Below are 17,280 nucleotides of genomic sequence, written 5' to 3'. Positions count from 1 at the left end.
AAAGCGGTTTTGCTGCTTCTCAGGTGAGTGGGCCCTAAGGGTCCAAATTACAAACTTTATGTCAAACTACTACAACCTTGAAGTAAGATTGATCTCACTGCCCAATTGCTATGACCACATTATACATCAAAAGTATTTGCAGAAATATTTCGAGCTGTTGTATGTTCCTGCATTCTTGTTTTAGCGCACACAAGGCAAATAATAAATACATAAACAGGGGTTGGACAATGAAACTGAAACACCTGTCATTTTAGTGTGGGAGGTTTCATGGCTAAATTGGACCAGTCTGGTGGCCAATCTTCATTAATTGCACATTGCACCAGTAAGAGCAGAGTGTGAAGGTTCAATTAGCAGGGTAAGAGCACAGTTTTGCTCAAAATATTGCAATGCACACAACATTATGGGTGACATACCAGAGTTCAAAAGAGGACAAATTGTTGGTGCACGTCTTGCTGGCGCATCTGTGACCAAGACAGCAAGTCTTTGTGATGTATCAAGAGCCACGGTATCCAGGGTAATGTCAGCATACCACCAAGAAGGACAAACCACATCCAACAGGATTAACTGTGGACGCAAGAGGAAGCTGTCTGAAAGGGATGTTCGGGTGCTAACCCGGATTGTATCCAAAAAACATAAAACCACGGCTGCCCAAATCACGGCAGAATTAAATGTGCACCTCAACTCTCCTGTTTCCACCAGAACTGTCCGTCGGGAGCTCCACAGGGTCGATATACACGGCCGGGCTGCTATAGCCAAACCTTTGGTCACTCGTGCCAATGCCAAACGTCGGTTTCAATGGTGCAAGGAGCGCAAATCTTGGGCTGTGGACAATGTGAAACATGTATTGTTCTCTGATGAGTCCACCTTCACTGTTTTCCCCACATCCGGGAGAGTTACGGTGTGGAGAAGCCCCAAAGAAGCGTACCGCCCAGACTGTTGCATGCCCAGAGTGAAGCATGGGGGTGGATCAGTGATGGTTTGGGCTGCCATATCATGGCATTCCCTTGGCCCAATACTTGTGCTAGATGGGCGCGTCACTGCCAAGGACTACCGAACCATTCTGGAGGACCATGTGCATCCAATGGTTCAAACATTGTATCCTGAAGGCGGTGCCGTGTATCAGGATGACAATGCACCAATACACACAGCAAGACTGGTGAAAGATTGGTTTGATGAACATGAAAGTGAAGTTGAACATCTCCCATGGCCTGCACAGTCACCAGATCTAAATATTATTGAGCCACTTTGGGGTGTTTTGGAGAAGCGAGTCAGGAAACGTTTTCCTCCACCAGCATCACGTAGTGACCTGGCCACTATCCTGCAAGAAGAATGGCTTAAAATCCCTCTGGCCACTGTGCAGGACTTGTATATGTCATTTCCAAGACGAATTGACGCTGTATTGGCCGCAAAAGGAGGTCCTACACCATACTAATAAATTATTGTGGTCTAAAACCAGGTGTTTCAGTTTCATTGTCCAACCCCTGTATATCAGTGCTCATAAATATTTATTCTAATCCAGGTCAAAGCCAAACTTAATAAGGTAAAAAAGAGAAAATCTGGCATGAAAGTAATAATTATAAATGTATAAAACATATATGGCACGAAGAGATAAAGATAACACACTCTACTCAACATTTTGACAACCATGACCTGATGAAACAGTGTGGTGTAAGTGGATGTAAGTGGCATATCACTGCGCTCTGACCGGATGCAGGTTTTGCATTTAATATTTAGAAGATTTTAAGTTTGTGGGACCCTGTAAATTGAACAAAACAGAAAACATGAACACTGTAGATTTCTGCAGGTGTGACTAAATCTTGTGGGTCAAAATGTATATACAGCAATTAAGATAAAGTTCAGTTATGTCATTCAACTTTCTGGCACAGCCTCCTACAAGCTGGTGGGTTCTTTGTGCCCAGATAATTAGGGCTAATTTGATTGCACCCATTTGACACCACAAGGTTTACGTCCCAGGAACGCCTGTATAAATCACTACCAATAAGCAGGGCGGCTTATCACTACCAATAAGAAGGTCCTGGGGTCGATCCCCAGGTGGGGCGGTCCGGGTCCTTTCTGTGCGGAGTTTGCATGTTCTCCCCGTGTCCGCGTGGGTTTCCTCCGGGCGCTCCGGTTTCCTCCCACAGTCCAAAGACATGCAAGTGAGGTGAATTGGAGACACTAAATTATCCATGACTGTTTGATATTAAACTTGTGAACTGATGAATCTTGTGTAATGAGTAACTATCGTTCCTGTCATGAATGTAACCAAAGTGTGTAAAATATGACGTTAAAATCCTAATAAACAAACAAACAAACTACCAATAAGCAATTATATTATTAATTCTATAAAACACAAGCACAAACAGTCACTTCATACCACAATGGCCCAGTAATGTACCACAATGACTAGAGTGTTTGATGAAACTAGTAACCATTAACCTTAACCCTGAGACAAAGGTACAGGAAGGAATAAAGTTCAAGATTGCATTTATTACCTCGAGTTCCACTCAATCTGCTGCTTGTAGCTGAGCTTCAGAAAGCCTGGGCTGATCCTGCATGACACCCAGGGACTCACGCTGTGGAAGAGCCACTGGAAGAAGCAGAAGCTGATCACGGCGATGAGCAAGATCAGCTGGAGGAAGGCGTCCATGGCCACCTGATCCCGCTGGCAGACAGCAAAGCAGAGGCAAATAAGACTCTGTGCAGCAATGTGTGTTTAAACATGAAATCAATGAGCAGCGACCTGCGGCCCTCTTTCCCAACGGCGTGGCTGCTGAAAAAACTCGAGTTCCAGAGCCAGGAGACTTAAATACATAACGGACACATGAAGATGTATACTGTGGGTTTCATACGTCCGACACGCCGCTGTGCCTTACGTTATTTAAAACACCACATAAACGCCTGCTATAGAGAAATGTTAAACATGTCATGAGATACACTGGGGACCACGGGGTCACTTTCAACTATTTCAACCTGGCATGTGTAGACCTATAGCGCAGCACTAAAATCTGGCAAAACAAGTTCTCTGTATAAGTATAAACAGCAAAGAGGTCGGGAAATCTGAAACTGAAGTCCAAGCTCTTGGTTGCCCAGAAACAACACGGTTTTTAAACCCAGGGGAGTGAATTTACACCAATTCCACACAGCTAATGAACTGTATTAGCTAAGTGCAATGATACAGACAAGAGTGCGAACAAACGAAGAAACATGCAGGGGAAAAATTTGGAACGCAAACCACAACACCAGTGGGGAGGACTGAAGCTGATTTGAATCTGACAGAAGATTTGACCAGAGAGTGTGTTACTTCTGCACAGAACACAGAGAGACCAATGTGGGAGAAGCAGAGTTCTTTTATTTAGAAAAAAAGAAAAGACAGACAGACAGACAGACAGACAGACAGACAGACAGACAGACAGACAGACAGACAGACAGACAGACAGAAAGAAAGACAGGCAGAAAGAAAGACAGACAGAGACAGGCAGAAAGAAAAAAGACAGAAAGAAAGGACAGCCAGCCAGACAGGCAGACAAAAAAAGATAGATAGATAGATAGATAGATAGATAGATAGATAGATAGATAGATAGATAGATAGATAGACAGACAGACAGACAGACAGACAGACAGACAGAGACAGAAAGAGAAAGACAGACAGAAAGAAAGACAGACAGAGTCAGTCTGTCACAGACAGACATACAAACATACAGAAAGACAGAAACAGAAAAACATAAGACAGAAAAAAAAAAAGACAGACAGACAGACAGAAAGAAAGACAGGCAGACAGACAAAAAGAAAGACAGGCAGACAGACAAACAGACAGACAGACCGAGACAGACAGACAGAAAGAAAGAAAGGACAGGCAGACAGAAAGAAAGACAGACAGATAGGCAGACAGACAGAAAGAAAGACAGGCAGGCAGACGGACAGAAAGAAAGACAGACAGATAGGCAGACAGACAGAAAGAAAGACAGGCAGGCAGACAGACAGAAAGAAAGACAGACAGATAGGCAGACAGACAGAAAGAAAGACAGGCAGGCAGACGGACAGAAAGAAAGACAGAAAGATAGGCAGACAGACAGAAAGAAAGACAGGCAGGCAGAAAGACAGAAAGAAAAACAGGCAGACAGACGTACAGAAAGAAAGACAGAAAGATAGACAGACAAACAGAAAGAAAGACAGGCAGGCAGGCAGGCAGGCAGGCAGACAGACAGACAGACAGACAGAGAAAAAGACAGGCAGAAAGACAGAAAGAAAGACAGGCAGACAGACAGTCAGTCTGTCACACAGACAGACATACATACATACAGACAGGCAGACAGACAGACAGAAAGACAGACAGACAGCTGCTCTGTTTATCATACAGCTCAATGCGCTCAGCCACAACTTCACATCTTTGTTTTTGATGAAATGTGTATGTACATTTTTAATGTTAAGTGGGAGTTTAATAGAGTTGCAGAATTTCTGCTCCTAAATTTACTTCTGTGCTTGAAGGCAGGACTTTGATTCACTTTTTGTCTTTTTCTAATCTGTAAACGTCCTGCAATCGTCACTCGTCCCCTCCGATTCGTGTGTCAAAACCAAGCGCTTCTTTTCACATGGGGTTTCCTGCCAATCTAAACCAAACCATACGGATCCTAACATTACCCATTTATCATTTTTACATCAGTGTGTTGGGGTCAGTATTGGGAGCATTCTGGGCATTTCTGAATCATATACTGTGACTACGGATAATGAGGAAGATGTTATTACACAAACAGCAGAAAACCACTTCAACAGTGCACTGTAAAGTAGAGCAAATCCATCCTTGATAAATTAAACCCTTGTAAATGTTCCTAAATATATCGTCTGTGGGAGTGGGAGCTTATGTGTTTAACATGTGTGAAAAGGTGCTACAAGGTAAATTGACCGCTGTATTTGTATTGAAGCGGTATTTTTACCAGCTGCACAAAGAGCACAATGAGACATCAGAGCATAGAAGGAAGCGTTTACCCTCCTCTATACAGCACACAAGCACTAGCTGGTTAATATCTGATCTGATTAAAGCACATAACAGTGGAGACGGAAATCATGAACAGACTGCTGCTGAATAAACCACACAAAGTGGCATGAGCTTAGGAGCTAGCTAGCAACATGTTCATAAAGGGTCTAGAAAGGTGCTAGCTAAAGGACAAGCTTATTGTATAAAAGGAAAAGTGTTTATGTCTGAAAATATAGTTATTTTGTCTAAAACTAAATTAACAATTAATTTAAGAATCTGTGATTTGTAAGTAATCTAGATTGTTATATAGCTAAACTGTAGTGGGTCATTCCGGGGATTGGGTGCCTTTTGGACCTTAAAACTTTTTTGAAAATAAAACACTGTTTTTATTTGCTGTAGGTTTTATTAAAACATTTCGATGCAGATTCTGACCCAGGATGTCCACCCTGTTAAGGACAAATGCAGAACTGTTGTGTCTTTCAGCTGCACTTAAGGCCGTTCTTTAAAGGATGAACACATAACATCATTATTTCTAGAGATGTACCGATCGGGGGGTGGGGGGGTTTATGTTACTTCTAAAACTAAAGCAATTCATTTTTTCACCCACAGGAGACATATTTAATTAGTCTAACTGACCACACACACGCACACACGCAGGTTTAATGTTATCCAGTTCAGTCTGAAAAAACCTTAAAAATAGGACGAACAGTGAAGATAAACCGGTGACAGAAGCATTGACGTGTGTGTGTCTTTAAGAGAGACGCTCTGTTCACAGTATCGATATAAGTGATTCAGGAGTCGATTCATTTTATGGGAAGCGTAAGTTTCTTTTCTCAGTTATCGCTCTGTTTTTACTGTTATTAATTAATGTCGTGGTTTTAAATAAACACCAGCTACTACAGAACATTTTGTGTGACTCTCTTACATTAAAAAGCTTCATTAAACGGCTATTACCACAGAGCGGTAACCGAGTCAGACTCGTTCTGCCTGTGGAGCTAAAAGTTTTCTGTCAGTCAGAGCAGATGATCCTGAACTAATGAATTTAGTAATTAATAAACTTTTGCCTCTGATTGGCTCTGTAACGTTTCTGTTCTCATCTACATCACAAGTAAGAACCGCTTACGATTTACCAAAGTGAACCAGGAGTTTATATAACGTGCTGATAGAATCGACTCAGATGTGACCGGGTTGAATTATCTTATTAAAGTAAATATTTCAATCAGCAAAATTGCATCGTATGTATGATGCACAACGTTAATGATGTTATTTTAGGTCATGAAATGCGATGGTTGACGAACGGTGATGTGATGGTTGGCGCTTTGTAGCTCAAAGTCTGGCTCGATCCACTGAGCTGTTAACTTAATATGGAGGCGATCTTTATATATCACGCCATCGGATCTGCTGAATTTAGGAAACATCGACCGATCGCATATTTTGATTAAAAATCGGCCGATTTCGATACATAGCCGATCGATCGTCCCATCTCTAATTATTTCTGTTATTATTATAACCAAACTGAATAATAAAGCTATATAAATTACACATGCATCCCATATACACTGTGACGTCCACCCTGTTACGTCTTAGGATGTAACATCGCTGACCATAACAGAGTGGACATTCTGACATAAAAATAGCCATTAGCTAGCGAGCATACAAGTGAATTCAGACAAAGAATTCTCTGTTTTTTAGTGTGATAATTTTTTAAATGATCAAATCGTTTTGCTTTTTCTCATATATCCCATAACAGGGCGGACATGTTATAGGGCGGCACCGTGGCCTCACAGCAAGAAGGTCCCGTGTTCGATCCCCAGGTCGAGTGGTCCGGGTCCTTTCTGTGTGGAGTTTGCATGTTCTCCCCGTGTCCGCGTGGGTTTCCTCCGGGTGGTCCGGTTTCCTCCCACAGTCCAAAGGCATGCAGCCAGGCTAATTAGAAACACTGAATTGTCCTATAGGTACCTAGCCGCTAGATGCACAAACCAGTGCAAGCCCGGATAACCAGTGCAGGCCCTGATGAATAGGGAGGGTCGTGTCAGGGAGGGCATCCGGCGTAAAAACTGTGCCAAATCAATGCGGATCGAGATCCGCCGAGAGCCGACCCCACAACCGAACGGGACAAAGGCCGAGGAAGAAGACGAAGAAGGGTGGACATGTTATGGTTGACCATATAAGACTTTTAGGATAAAATGTGGATAAAACAACATTAAAATGAGGAGTTTAATGAGCCGCTCATCTTCCACAGTTGTTTTCCCTCCAAAAAGATCATGTGAGCTCCAGGAAATGATGTCAGTATGTAAAACAGCTCTTCATTTTAAGAGACAGTAGTAAGTAGTGGTACTGTGACTATCAAGTAAATACAGGGCCAGTATCACCGACACTGATACTGATACTGATACTTTTCATGTAGGGAAAAGCAGTGTGTCATGATTTATGAGGTGAACGTATCATCAATATGCTTTGACGACTGAATGATTTTGTGTTAATTAGTTAATCATGTGCATGTGAAAACCCACTACAGTTTTTAGGGGAATAAAAAGTAATTTTATTCATGTAATAAACTTTAATGAAGTCTGGGGGTTTTGTTTAGAAACAATTATATATTGAATAAGGAAACAGAATTCACCCGCTCATTGTACGCTCTGGCTTTTTGTAAAATAAAGTACACAAAAATATTAAAGAACGTCAATTCTTTTTAGTGAAAGCTTTTTGTTCATAAACAATAATATAATAAAAATACGTTTATTCCTTTCACTGCACTCCTTCTCTGGCTTAAAACAAAGTACAGTACAGCATTGTAACTGAAGAACAAATGTTTTAAAACTCTTTTTTTTTTCTTTTTTTTTTAATTAACTGATGAAAAATATCCACTTTTTCTCTCTGCCTGTCACTTACTGCTACATGTATTTTCTCTCAGTGTAACTTAGTCACGTGATGGCACGACAATAAAACACAGCGGAGCAGAGACGAGGAGCAAAGTGTGCATGTTAGATGTAAAAAAGTGGTGTTTGCACACACACACACACACACACACGTCTACTTTTTGATAAATCGGGAGGAACGTACTGAATGTAGCAGAGAAAAAACTGAAACTAAAGTATCGATCCGATTCCAATACCAACGTTGGTATCGATACTATCGATATTCGGATCGATCCGCCCACCACTAGTAGTAAGAAATAACAGGGTGGACAGCAACTTGAGGGACGTGTGAAAAACCCAACAGTTTTATACAACAGTTAGTTCCGACCTTCCAATCTGATTGGTTGAGAAGCGTTCTAACCGTGCTGATATTGGTGATAACAGTTACGGCCTTTTCCCACCACAACTGTATTACTCCGCTGACGCGTTGCCAGTAATGACAAGCTTCATGCACACAAGCCGCCGGTTGTTTTGTAGGCCTATTTGTGCTCATACACATCCAGAAATTGATACGAAGGTGTGCAGATTAACATATACAAATAACACAATAACTCTAATAAATAACTACATTCTATCTTTTAATTCTTAATTAATTTTATTTTTAGCTTTTTCTCCTTTTCCTTTCATCTTCGCTTATTCATATTCGCTTATTATTTTTATTCCAAACTAGCGTTACTTTGTGGTGTTAAACTATAGCTGCGTCCGGAATCGCATACTTCCATGGTCAGTAGTACGCGAAATGAGTACGCGAGAGCGGTTAGTATGTCCGAATACACAGTGCAAATAAAGAGGTACCCGGATGACCTACTTATTGGGCAGCCATGTTTGAGTAAGCAAGCGATGCACACTTGCGATCCGCTAATGTATCCCATAATGCAACTGGAGCTGCGTAGGCGTTCAAAGCGGAATAAGAAACAAGAAAGACGCGGAAAACTGAGTCCTCTGTTCACAAGTGTAAGTAAGATAAATAAAATAAAAAATTTTAAAGACGAATAAATAACAAAAAGACGATAAATATCAAAAATTTTGGTGATATTACGTCATCACGTCCTTACGTCATCACTTGACGTTAGTAAGATGGTGGATGTAGTACGTAGCGGTGTTTAGTGCATACTGCATACTGCTGTACTGAAAGTATGTACTTTTTTACCTGCCGAGTAGTGCATACTTCCTCCAATCTAGTACGTACTCTGTAAGTATGCGATTCCGGACGCAGCTTATATGTCTTTTTTAACCTACTGTGTTAAGGCAGGGTCGGGAATTTTTACCGCTGCATAGCAGCAACTCATTCGCTGTGGAACTACTTTGTGGCGGAAGTTATTGTCAATATTAAAGCATATTTATTATGAAATTCAGGGCTTCTTTGATTTATTTTCTTTTTTTATTTTGTAAAAACTGTTGTATAAAAGCAATAGAACACTCGAGGTCGTGTGTTATCTCGGATAACATCACGGCTGTGATTTGGTCGCAGGCACGAGCCGAAGGCGAGATGTTATTCGCGATAACACACGACCTCAAGTGTTCTATTGCTTAAATAATCAGCAATAAAATCAAACTCATAAAGAAAAAAAAAATCCAAGGTTTAGAGGGACTTAAGCAAAACCTTTAAACAGTATTGAAAGACTGAGATATTTTCATGATTAAACCTCATATATCATCACTAAATCAGAATGTACAGCACTGGAAAACCTCTGCTATCTAAGAGATAAAAACAGTACGTATACAGTCATTTTATTTTGGGAGGGTAGAAAACATTGTGTTTAGTATTTGAAAGTGTTCATTATTTCAGTAAGATGTTTAGAAATGGTATTGTTTAAAATGTACTTCATAAATACAATGATCAGTACCGGGGACACAAAAGGCACCGAATTGTAGGAATGACCTTAGTAACGTTCATTTAGTGTTAGATGTCAAGCAATGTTACTGATAAACATATGTAAACTTAATAAAATAATTCTCATTTTCCCTGCCCATAAAAAACACATTTCTTAATCACATATTTAAATCATTACACACATTTAAATCCTTTGTCCTGACACACACTGACTTTGATAAGAAACCTACGCTTCACAACCACATTTAAAACGTTAGTTATTTTTACCTGTGGCTATAACTGCTTATAAAGCTTAAAGCCTGCTCTAAACCCTATGAGTAATATAGCTGTAAAGGTAGGCCAGTAGCTAGACTGTCATCATCATATAGGTAAAGCAAGATCATACAGAACTGGTTATGGGTATGCTGATGCAGCTCTGGGCAAACAGAACATGTGCAGGTGCAACAGCGAGACGTACAGACGTAAACATGCAGCTAAACAAAGCATGTGAGAAAACACAAACACTACAGCGTGTACAGCCAGGCCAACGTCAAGCAATCTTACTCACTAAAGATTTACATACGTTCTACACTAGCCTATGGTGTAACAGCTAAGCAAAACCTGCCTTAACGCATGATTTTTACATGGACGTACTCTTCGGCCACCTTTACACTGGACAATATTTCACCCAATGTTGCTGCCGCAGATACAAATACAGTGTACGATACAGATTCAGATGTTCCATACCCATCAGAATATTATTTTTGGCATCAAAATTATAATAATTATTATAATAGTGAGTCTTTAATTGTTGTTATTAAAGCAAAAAAGGTGGAATATCTGAGGAACACAATGCAACAAGATAATTAAACAATTTGGTCAATGAATGAAAACCTATTAAAACAGAATCTGAAACAGTCATGAAAATGACTTCATACCAAACTCATCTAAATGACTAAAAGTCTAAAAACATATTTCCCCAACATTGTTTAATCAATCCTTTCTGGTGATTTTTATACTGTCCAATAGAGATGGGACGATCGATCGGCTACGAATCGGTATCGGCCGATTTTTAATCAAAATATGCTATCGGCGATCGGCGATATTTCCTAAAAGTAGCCGATCCGATCGTGTGATATATAAAGACCACGTTAAGTTAACAGCTCAGTGGATTGATCCAGACTTTGAGCTACGAAGCACCAACCATCGCATCACCATTCATCAACCATCGTACAGAAACCATCGTGAAAGCTCTTACGATGTAATTTTGCTGATTGTAATATTTACTTTAAAAAGATAATTCAACCCGGTCACATCCGAGTCGATTCTATCAGCACGTTATATAAACTCCTGGTTCACTTTGGTAAATCGTAAGCGGTTCTTACTTGTGATGTAGATGAGAACAGAAGACGTTACAGAGCCAATCCGAGGCAAAAGTTTATTCATTACCAAATTCGTTAGTTCAGGATCATCTGCTGAACTTTTAGAAAACTTTTAGCTGCTTAGACGGAACGAGTCTGACTCGGTTACAGATCTGTGGTAATAGCAGTTTAATGAAGCTTTTTAATGTAAGAGAGTCACACAGAATGTTCTGTAGTAGCTGGTGTTTATTTAAAACCACGACATTTAATTAATAACAGTAAACACGGAGAGATAACCGAGAAGAGAAACTTACGCTTCACATAAAAACGAATCAACTCATGAATCAATGAATCACTTATAGCGATACTGTGAACTCTGCGTCTCTGTAACTCTGTAACTGCGTCTCTTCTAAAGGCACAAACACACAAACACACACACACACACGCCCTGCTCCGGTGTATCTTTACTGTGAGGCTCTTTTTAAGTTTATTTACTGCTAATCCCCCCCCCCCACCCATCGGAATCGGCTATCGGCTGATGTCCCTGAAAGGAGATCGGAGATCGGTGCCAAAAACCCCGATCGGTCCATCTCTACTGTCCAATATACACTATGACAGGGGTGACCAATTTGTCGATCCCACACAGTGCACTCTGGTAGATCGCGCCTCATTCAAACAGGTCAACATGATTGACATGAAATGTGGCCACTGTTTCTTTAATTTTGTTACCAGAGCTACGCCCCAGCTCACCTAAAGCACTGCTAGTCTAGAAAGTTTTCATTCATCTGTAGCCAGTTTGCACCACTTTTGCATTTTTCCTTTTGTAACCTGCACTGTTTGCTAGGGGTGGGCGATATGGCCCTAAAATAATATCACGATATTTCAGGTTATTTTTGCGATAACGATATTTTTGGCGATATAACAAAACACTGAAAAATATTTTATTTATTTCGAGAAAACACTATTGCAAAAAAAATATAATGTTCAGGTTTTATTTAGAATTAATATAAGTTAACACATTGTAATGGCGGAGTCAGACAATTTTCACAGTGGTGGCCAGACTAAGACCATTGCTAGCACAGGGGTGGCACAGAAACTGATACCTTTTTTTATGTGGTCACTCACTCATTTACCTATACAGGCAGTGATCAGTTGGCAGTTTAACATTTGGCTGCCAACTTGTGTGTAATGATGACACTTAATTGAACCACAGAACATGCCAGTGTGAATGCATGGAAAACTAATTTTAAAACGGATAACTGCCCAATCTGGCAACACTGCAACGCGCAGAGCCCGGTGGGCCTTTACTCGTAGCGCGCCACCATTACTACTAAGTACAGTAGTAGTATTAGTACTAAGTAATAGTAGTACTACATCTGTGTTGGTGGTTGACATTAATGTTGAGAGCATTCCTGCACTGTTTGGAGGAGGTGCGCTGTTGAATTGCGTCCCTGTGTGAACCTGCGTGCAGAAATACTGCGTGCAAAAAAGTTGCCGGCAAAGCGGTGGTTGGGATTTGGGTTGCCAAAGATGAATTTATGGTGGACTTGGAGTTTTTGGAACGAGCTCCTCCACCGCAGAGCCGCGTTCCGCCATACTCGTCGCTGTGCCCAAATGACCCACGTAACTAACGTACGCCATTTGCGTAGCTGTGTGACGTCATTACGTAAACAACGCAGAATATCGCTATTATTACAATATGGGATTTTTTGTATCGTTTAAAAAATTATACCGGTATTATCGTGAACGATACGATATAGCACACCCCTACTGTTTGTGAAGATGAGTGTGCAACCAAGCACAAAGAACCCAAAAAAACGGTTCGATTCGGGTCAGAACACGGAGAATATTCAGATCTCACGTTACATACAACAAAATTATAACCCTACAATCTGACATTCATATAAACTCAAGCGCCTCTGCTGGACAATTTTGGAACTTGCTGGCTGAGGAAAAATATCCAAAAATAAGAAATCTGCCACATATTTCACAGCATTTTCAATCAACCTACTTGTGTGAATCAGACTTTTCCCACATGAAAATAATCAAGTGTAAATATCGATCCACTCTTACTGATGAACACTTGGAAGCTGCTTGAGAATCAGTATCAGCAGCTACAGTCCAGACTACATAAACCTGACCGACACCGTTCGGTGTAAATCATCAGAATGAGGTTAGTGTAATTTTTAGATCTAAAAAGTAGATCGTGATGACCTGTCGACTGAAATAGTAGATCTCAAGCCACGAAAGTGTGGGCACCCCTGATCTATGATGTAAAAAAAAATATTTAGGAAAAGGATTTCTTCTATTTTTCCTAAATATTTCAGACCTTCCAACTAATTTTTATAAAGACATTAATAGTAATAACATTAAGCAGCTTTCAAACGATCATTTCATTTATTTAAGATAAAGATTTATTCAAAGCCTATGTCACCCATGTGAAAACGTAATTGCCATTTAAACCTAATAACTGGTTTTGCCACCCTTGGTAGTAACTGCAAGCGTTCACAGTAACTAGTGATGAGCATTTACATCACTGTGGAGGAATTTTGGACCATTTTCTTTACAGAACTGTTTTAATACGACTACATTAGAGGGTTTCGAGCATGAACTGTCTGTTTAAAGTCTTCACAGCAGCTGAATGGGATTCAAGTCACAAACTCGGCCACTCCAAAACTATAATTTTGTTTCTTCAAATCATTCAGAGTTGGACTTGGTTGTGTGCTTCGGACCATTGTTCTGCTTCATAACTCAACTGATCTTGAGTTTCAGGTCACGAACTGACAGGTGGACATTCTCCTTTTTTCTTATTGAGAGCAGAATTCATGGTTTCATAAATTATAACAAGAGGTCCAGGTCCTATAGAGGCAAGACAAGCCCCAGACCATCATCACACTATCATCATTATTTTTGACTCTTGGTACACTATATTGCCAAAAGTATTCACTCACCCATCCAGATCATTGAATTCAGGTGTTCCAATCACTTCCATGGCCACAGGTGTATAAAACCAAGCACCTGGGCATGCAGACTGCTTCTACAAACATTAGTGAAAGAACGGGTCGCTCTCAGGAGCTCAGTGAGTTCCAGCGTGGTACACTTGGTACATCCAGCGTGGTACATTTGTAGTTCTACAATTACTGACTGTAGTCCATCTGTTTCTCTACATACTTTTTTAGCCCCCTTTCATCCTGTTCTTCAATGGTCAGGACCCCCACAGAGCAGGTATTATTTAGGTCGTGGATCATTCTCAGCACTGCAGTGACACTGACATGGTGGTGGTGTGTTAGTGTGTGTTGTGCTGGTATGAGTGGATCAGACACAGCAGCGCTCCTGGAGTTTTTAAATACCGTGTCCACTCACTGTCCACTCTTTTAGACACTCCTACCTAGTTGGTTCACCTTGTAGATGTAAAGTCAGAGACGATCGCTCATCTATTGCTGCTATCAGTGGTCACAGGACGCTGCCCACAGGGTGCTGTTGGCTGGATATATTTTTGGTTGGTGGACTATTCTCAGTCCAGCAGTGACAGTGAGGTGTTTAAAAACTCCAGCAGCGCTACTGTGTCTGATCCACTCATACCAGCACAACACACACTAACACACCACCACCATGTCAGTGTCACTGCAGTGCTGAGAATGATCCACCACCTAAATAATACCTGCTCTGTGGTGTTCCTGTGGGGGTCCTGACCATTGAAGAACAGCATGAAAGGGGGCTAACAAAGCGTGTAGAGAAACAGATGGACTACAGTCAGTAATTGTAGAACTACAAAGCGCTTCTATATGGTAAGTGGAGCTGATAACATGGACAGTGAGTGTAGAAACAAGGAGGTGGTTTTAATGTTATGGCTGATCGTGTGTCCTATCCTACGAAATGCTTTAAATCTCATACTTTGCAAATGGCCTTCATTATTAATAATTACTGATCTTTTTTTAGGATATTAGCAGTTTATTAGTAGGTCATATTGGTTTAACTGGTTTAATATTGTTGAAATAATGAATATAGGCTATTTTATGTGTATTTTTGACTGAGAAACCAGTGAAGCAATCTGGCAACCCTGGAGAACACTTGTTCCTGGTCAAGAAGAATAACCAAATTTAGTACTTAAGTACAATACGAGTCACTGATTGATTTTTTTTTACACTGATTTAATGTATTTACACCATGTTTGTAATGTTTATGCTTTTGTTTTGTATTAAATTAAATTAAATTAAATGCAAAGCAAAGGTTGGGGTTACTTGGCAAAGGAAACAAGGACCGTATAATGTGGTTCCGTGTCATGGAAATGGGGGCAAAAGTAACCAAAAATATAGTATTACTGGGGTCGAATTTAACCCCCAGCAGCTGTTCAAACACAGTATTATGAAATTAAGTTTGTGTTTAATCCAGAACAAAATCCTGTCGATAATAAAATGACAATAATAAACTGAATTCGCATATAACGAAGGTAATAAAGTTGTGATGATTTGCATGCTCCTACTACCACCATTAACAAAACGAAAGTAGGCAAAATAAAGGTGAAATAAAGCTTACTACTTTAGCTAATAATATATTAAAATAAAATGCTACCACACAACGCAAAACATATAATATAATAGCATTTAAACTAGTGTATTACATGTTATATGTATTACTATACTGACAAACTGCACCACGACACTTGGTCCAGCAAAACAAGCAAGCATGTCGTTACACTCACATGTATAGTCAAAATAAATGCTGTCACAAGAATTAAAAAAACAACAAACAAACAACAAGAGAGAGTCAAAATATAGCATGACATGCAATAAACCTGTCTGTTTTTATCATTTATTTATTTATTTATATATGCTTACCTCTTGCCGACCATCAATGATGTTAGCTAGCTAGCTAGCTAGGTAGCTCCTGTACTTGGCAGCTAATTGAGCACAACGACTGCACACATCTCAACACCGACCGAATATCTCTCACTCCTCACCCGGTAACCTTATCGACCCCCCATCTCAGAACCAAAACACGGCCTTGACTTCATTTCAGAGCGGATAAACTCCAGCCTGTGTGTGTGAACGCCATGCGTGGTCATGCTGGGCAGGAGAACATAGCAGGAACGATCCATGTTAGAGCTGGATGCTGCAGAGATGGAGGAGGTTACTCCAGAGCATCGGGTTTCACACTCATTCTTAAAGACACATCACTGAGCACTGTTTTCTATTTTATTATTATAATTACCTACGTGTTTGTTTATTAGTTTATTAGGATTTAAAGATGATGTTTTACACCTTTGGTTCCATCCATGACAGAACAGGTAGTTACAGGTTACACAAGATTCATCACTTCAGGTTCAGTGTCAAACACCATCACAGCCAATTATTTCTATATTACTCTAGTTCATCTCACGTACACGTCTTTGGACTGTGGGCGGAAACCGGAGCTCCCGGAGGAAACCCATGCACTGGGAGAACATGCAAACTCCACACAGAAAGGACCCAGACCGCTCTATCTGGAAATCGAACCCAGGACCTTCTTGCTGTGAGGCAACCGTGCCACCCAAGCAGCCTACATAAAAGGCCTCGAAATAACATCAAAGACTGGGCAGTTTTTGCCTAGCGGTTACGGTAATGAATTAGTAATCAAAAGATCGCTGGTTCACGCCCCACCACTGCCAGATGGTCACTGTTGGGCTCTTAAGGCTCATATTTCTCTGGATACACTGAATCTTTTCATAATGTTATTTACAGTATATGGAGAAAGGGAAACTACACCCAGTGTAATTGCTCAGAATGTGTACTGTCACAGTTTTGTAAGTCGCTTTGGATAAATGCCGAAAACGTAAACGACTCAATCCACCAAGGTCACAGACTGTTTGCCCTTCTCCCATCAGGCAAAAGATACACAACGTTTGGGACACACACTAACAGACTAAAGAATAGAGTGTAGCTTCCATTACTTCCCCACCTGCACACACACACCCATAGGTCCCAAGGACGGATTAAGGATAGTCTGGGCCCCTGGGCAAAGAGTTGCCCAGGGCCCCCTCCAAAAACATAAATAGATTAATACATTAAACCAGAGTTTCTCAACCTTTGCTCAGTCACGGCACCCTTTAAAAGTTTTCAAAATATTGGGTTGCCCCAGGCTGTCCCTCCTCGCACCACGCCCCCTCCCCTTGGTGAACCAGCTCTCGGTTGCGAATGGTAGGCACTGCTTCCGCCACGCCCCCTCCCCCTTGGT

The 17,280-nt window shown here is 40.8% G+C and overlaps 1 protein-coding gene across 2 annotated transcripts in view; it reads right to left on the bottom strand.

Moving 5' to 3' along the window:
- tlcd4a (TLC domain containing 4a) overlaps nucleotides 1-16,121 on the bottom strand; it is a 35,572-nt gene extending 19,451 nt beyond the window's left edge. For both annotated transcript variants that reach the window (XM_062991428.1, XM_062991429.1), the window contains exons 1-2: nucleotides 15,906-16,121; nucleotides 2,496-2,665 (exon numbers count right to left, since the gene is read on the bottom strand). In XM_062991428.1, the coding sequence (XP_062847498.1) occupies nucleotides 2,496-2,650 (155 nt within the window). In that variant the 5' untranslated portion in view covers nucleotides 2,651-2,665; nucleotides 15,906-16,121. The remainder of the gene's footprint in view (nucleotides 1-2,495; nucleotides 2,666-15,905) is intronic.
- Between the last annotated feature and the right edge of the window lie 1,159 nt (nucleotides 16,122-17,280).

Source organism: Trichomycterus rosablanca, chromosome 3, assembly GCF_030014385.1.
Source record: "Trichomycterus rosablanca isolate fTriRos1 chromosome 3, fTriRos1.hap1, whole genome shotgun sequence".
NCBI lineage: Eukaryota > Metazoa > Chordata > Actinopteri > Siluriformes > Trichomycteridae > Trichomycterus > Trichomycterus rosablanca.
This window is presented reverse-complemented; position numbering and strand designations above follow the sequence as displayed.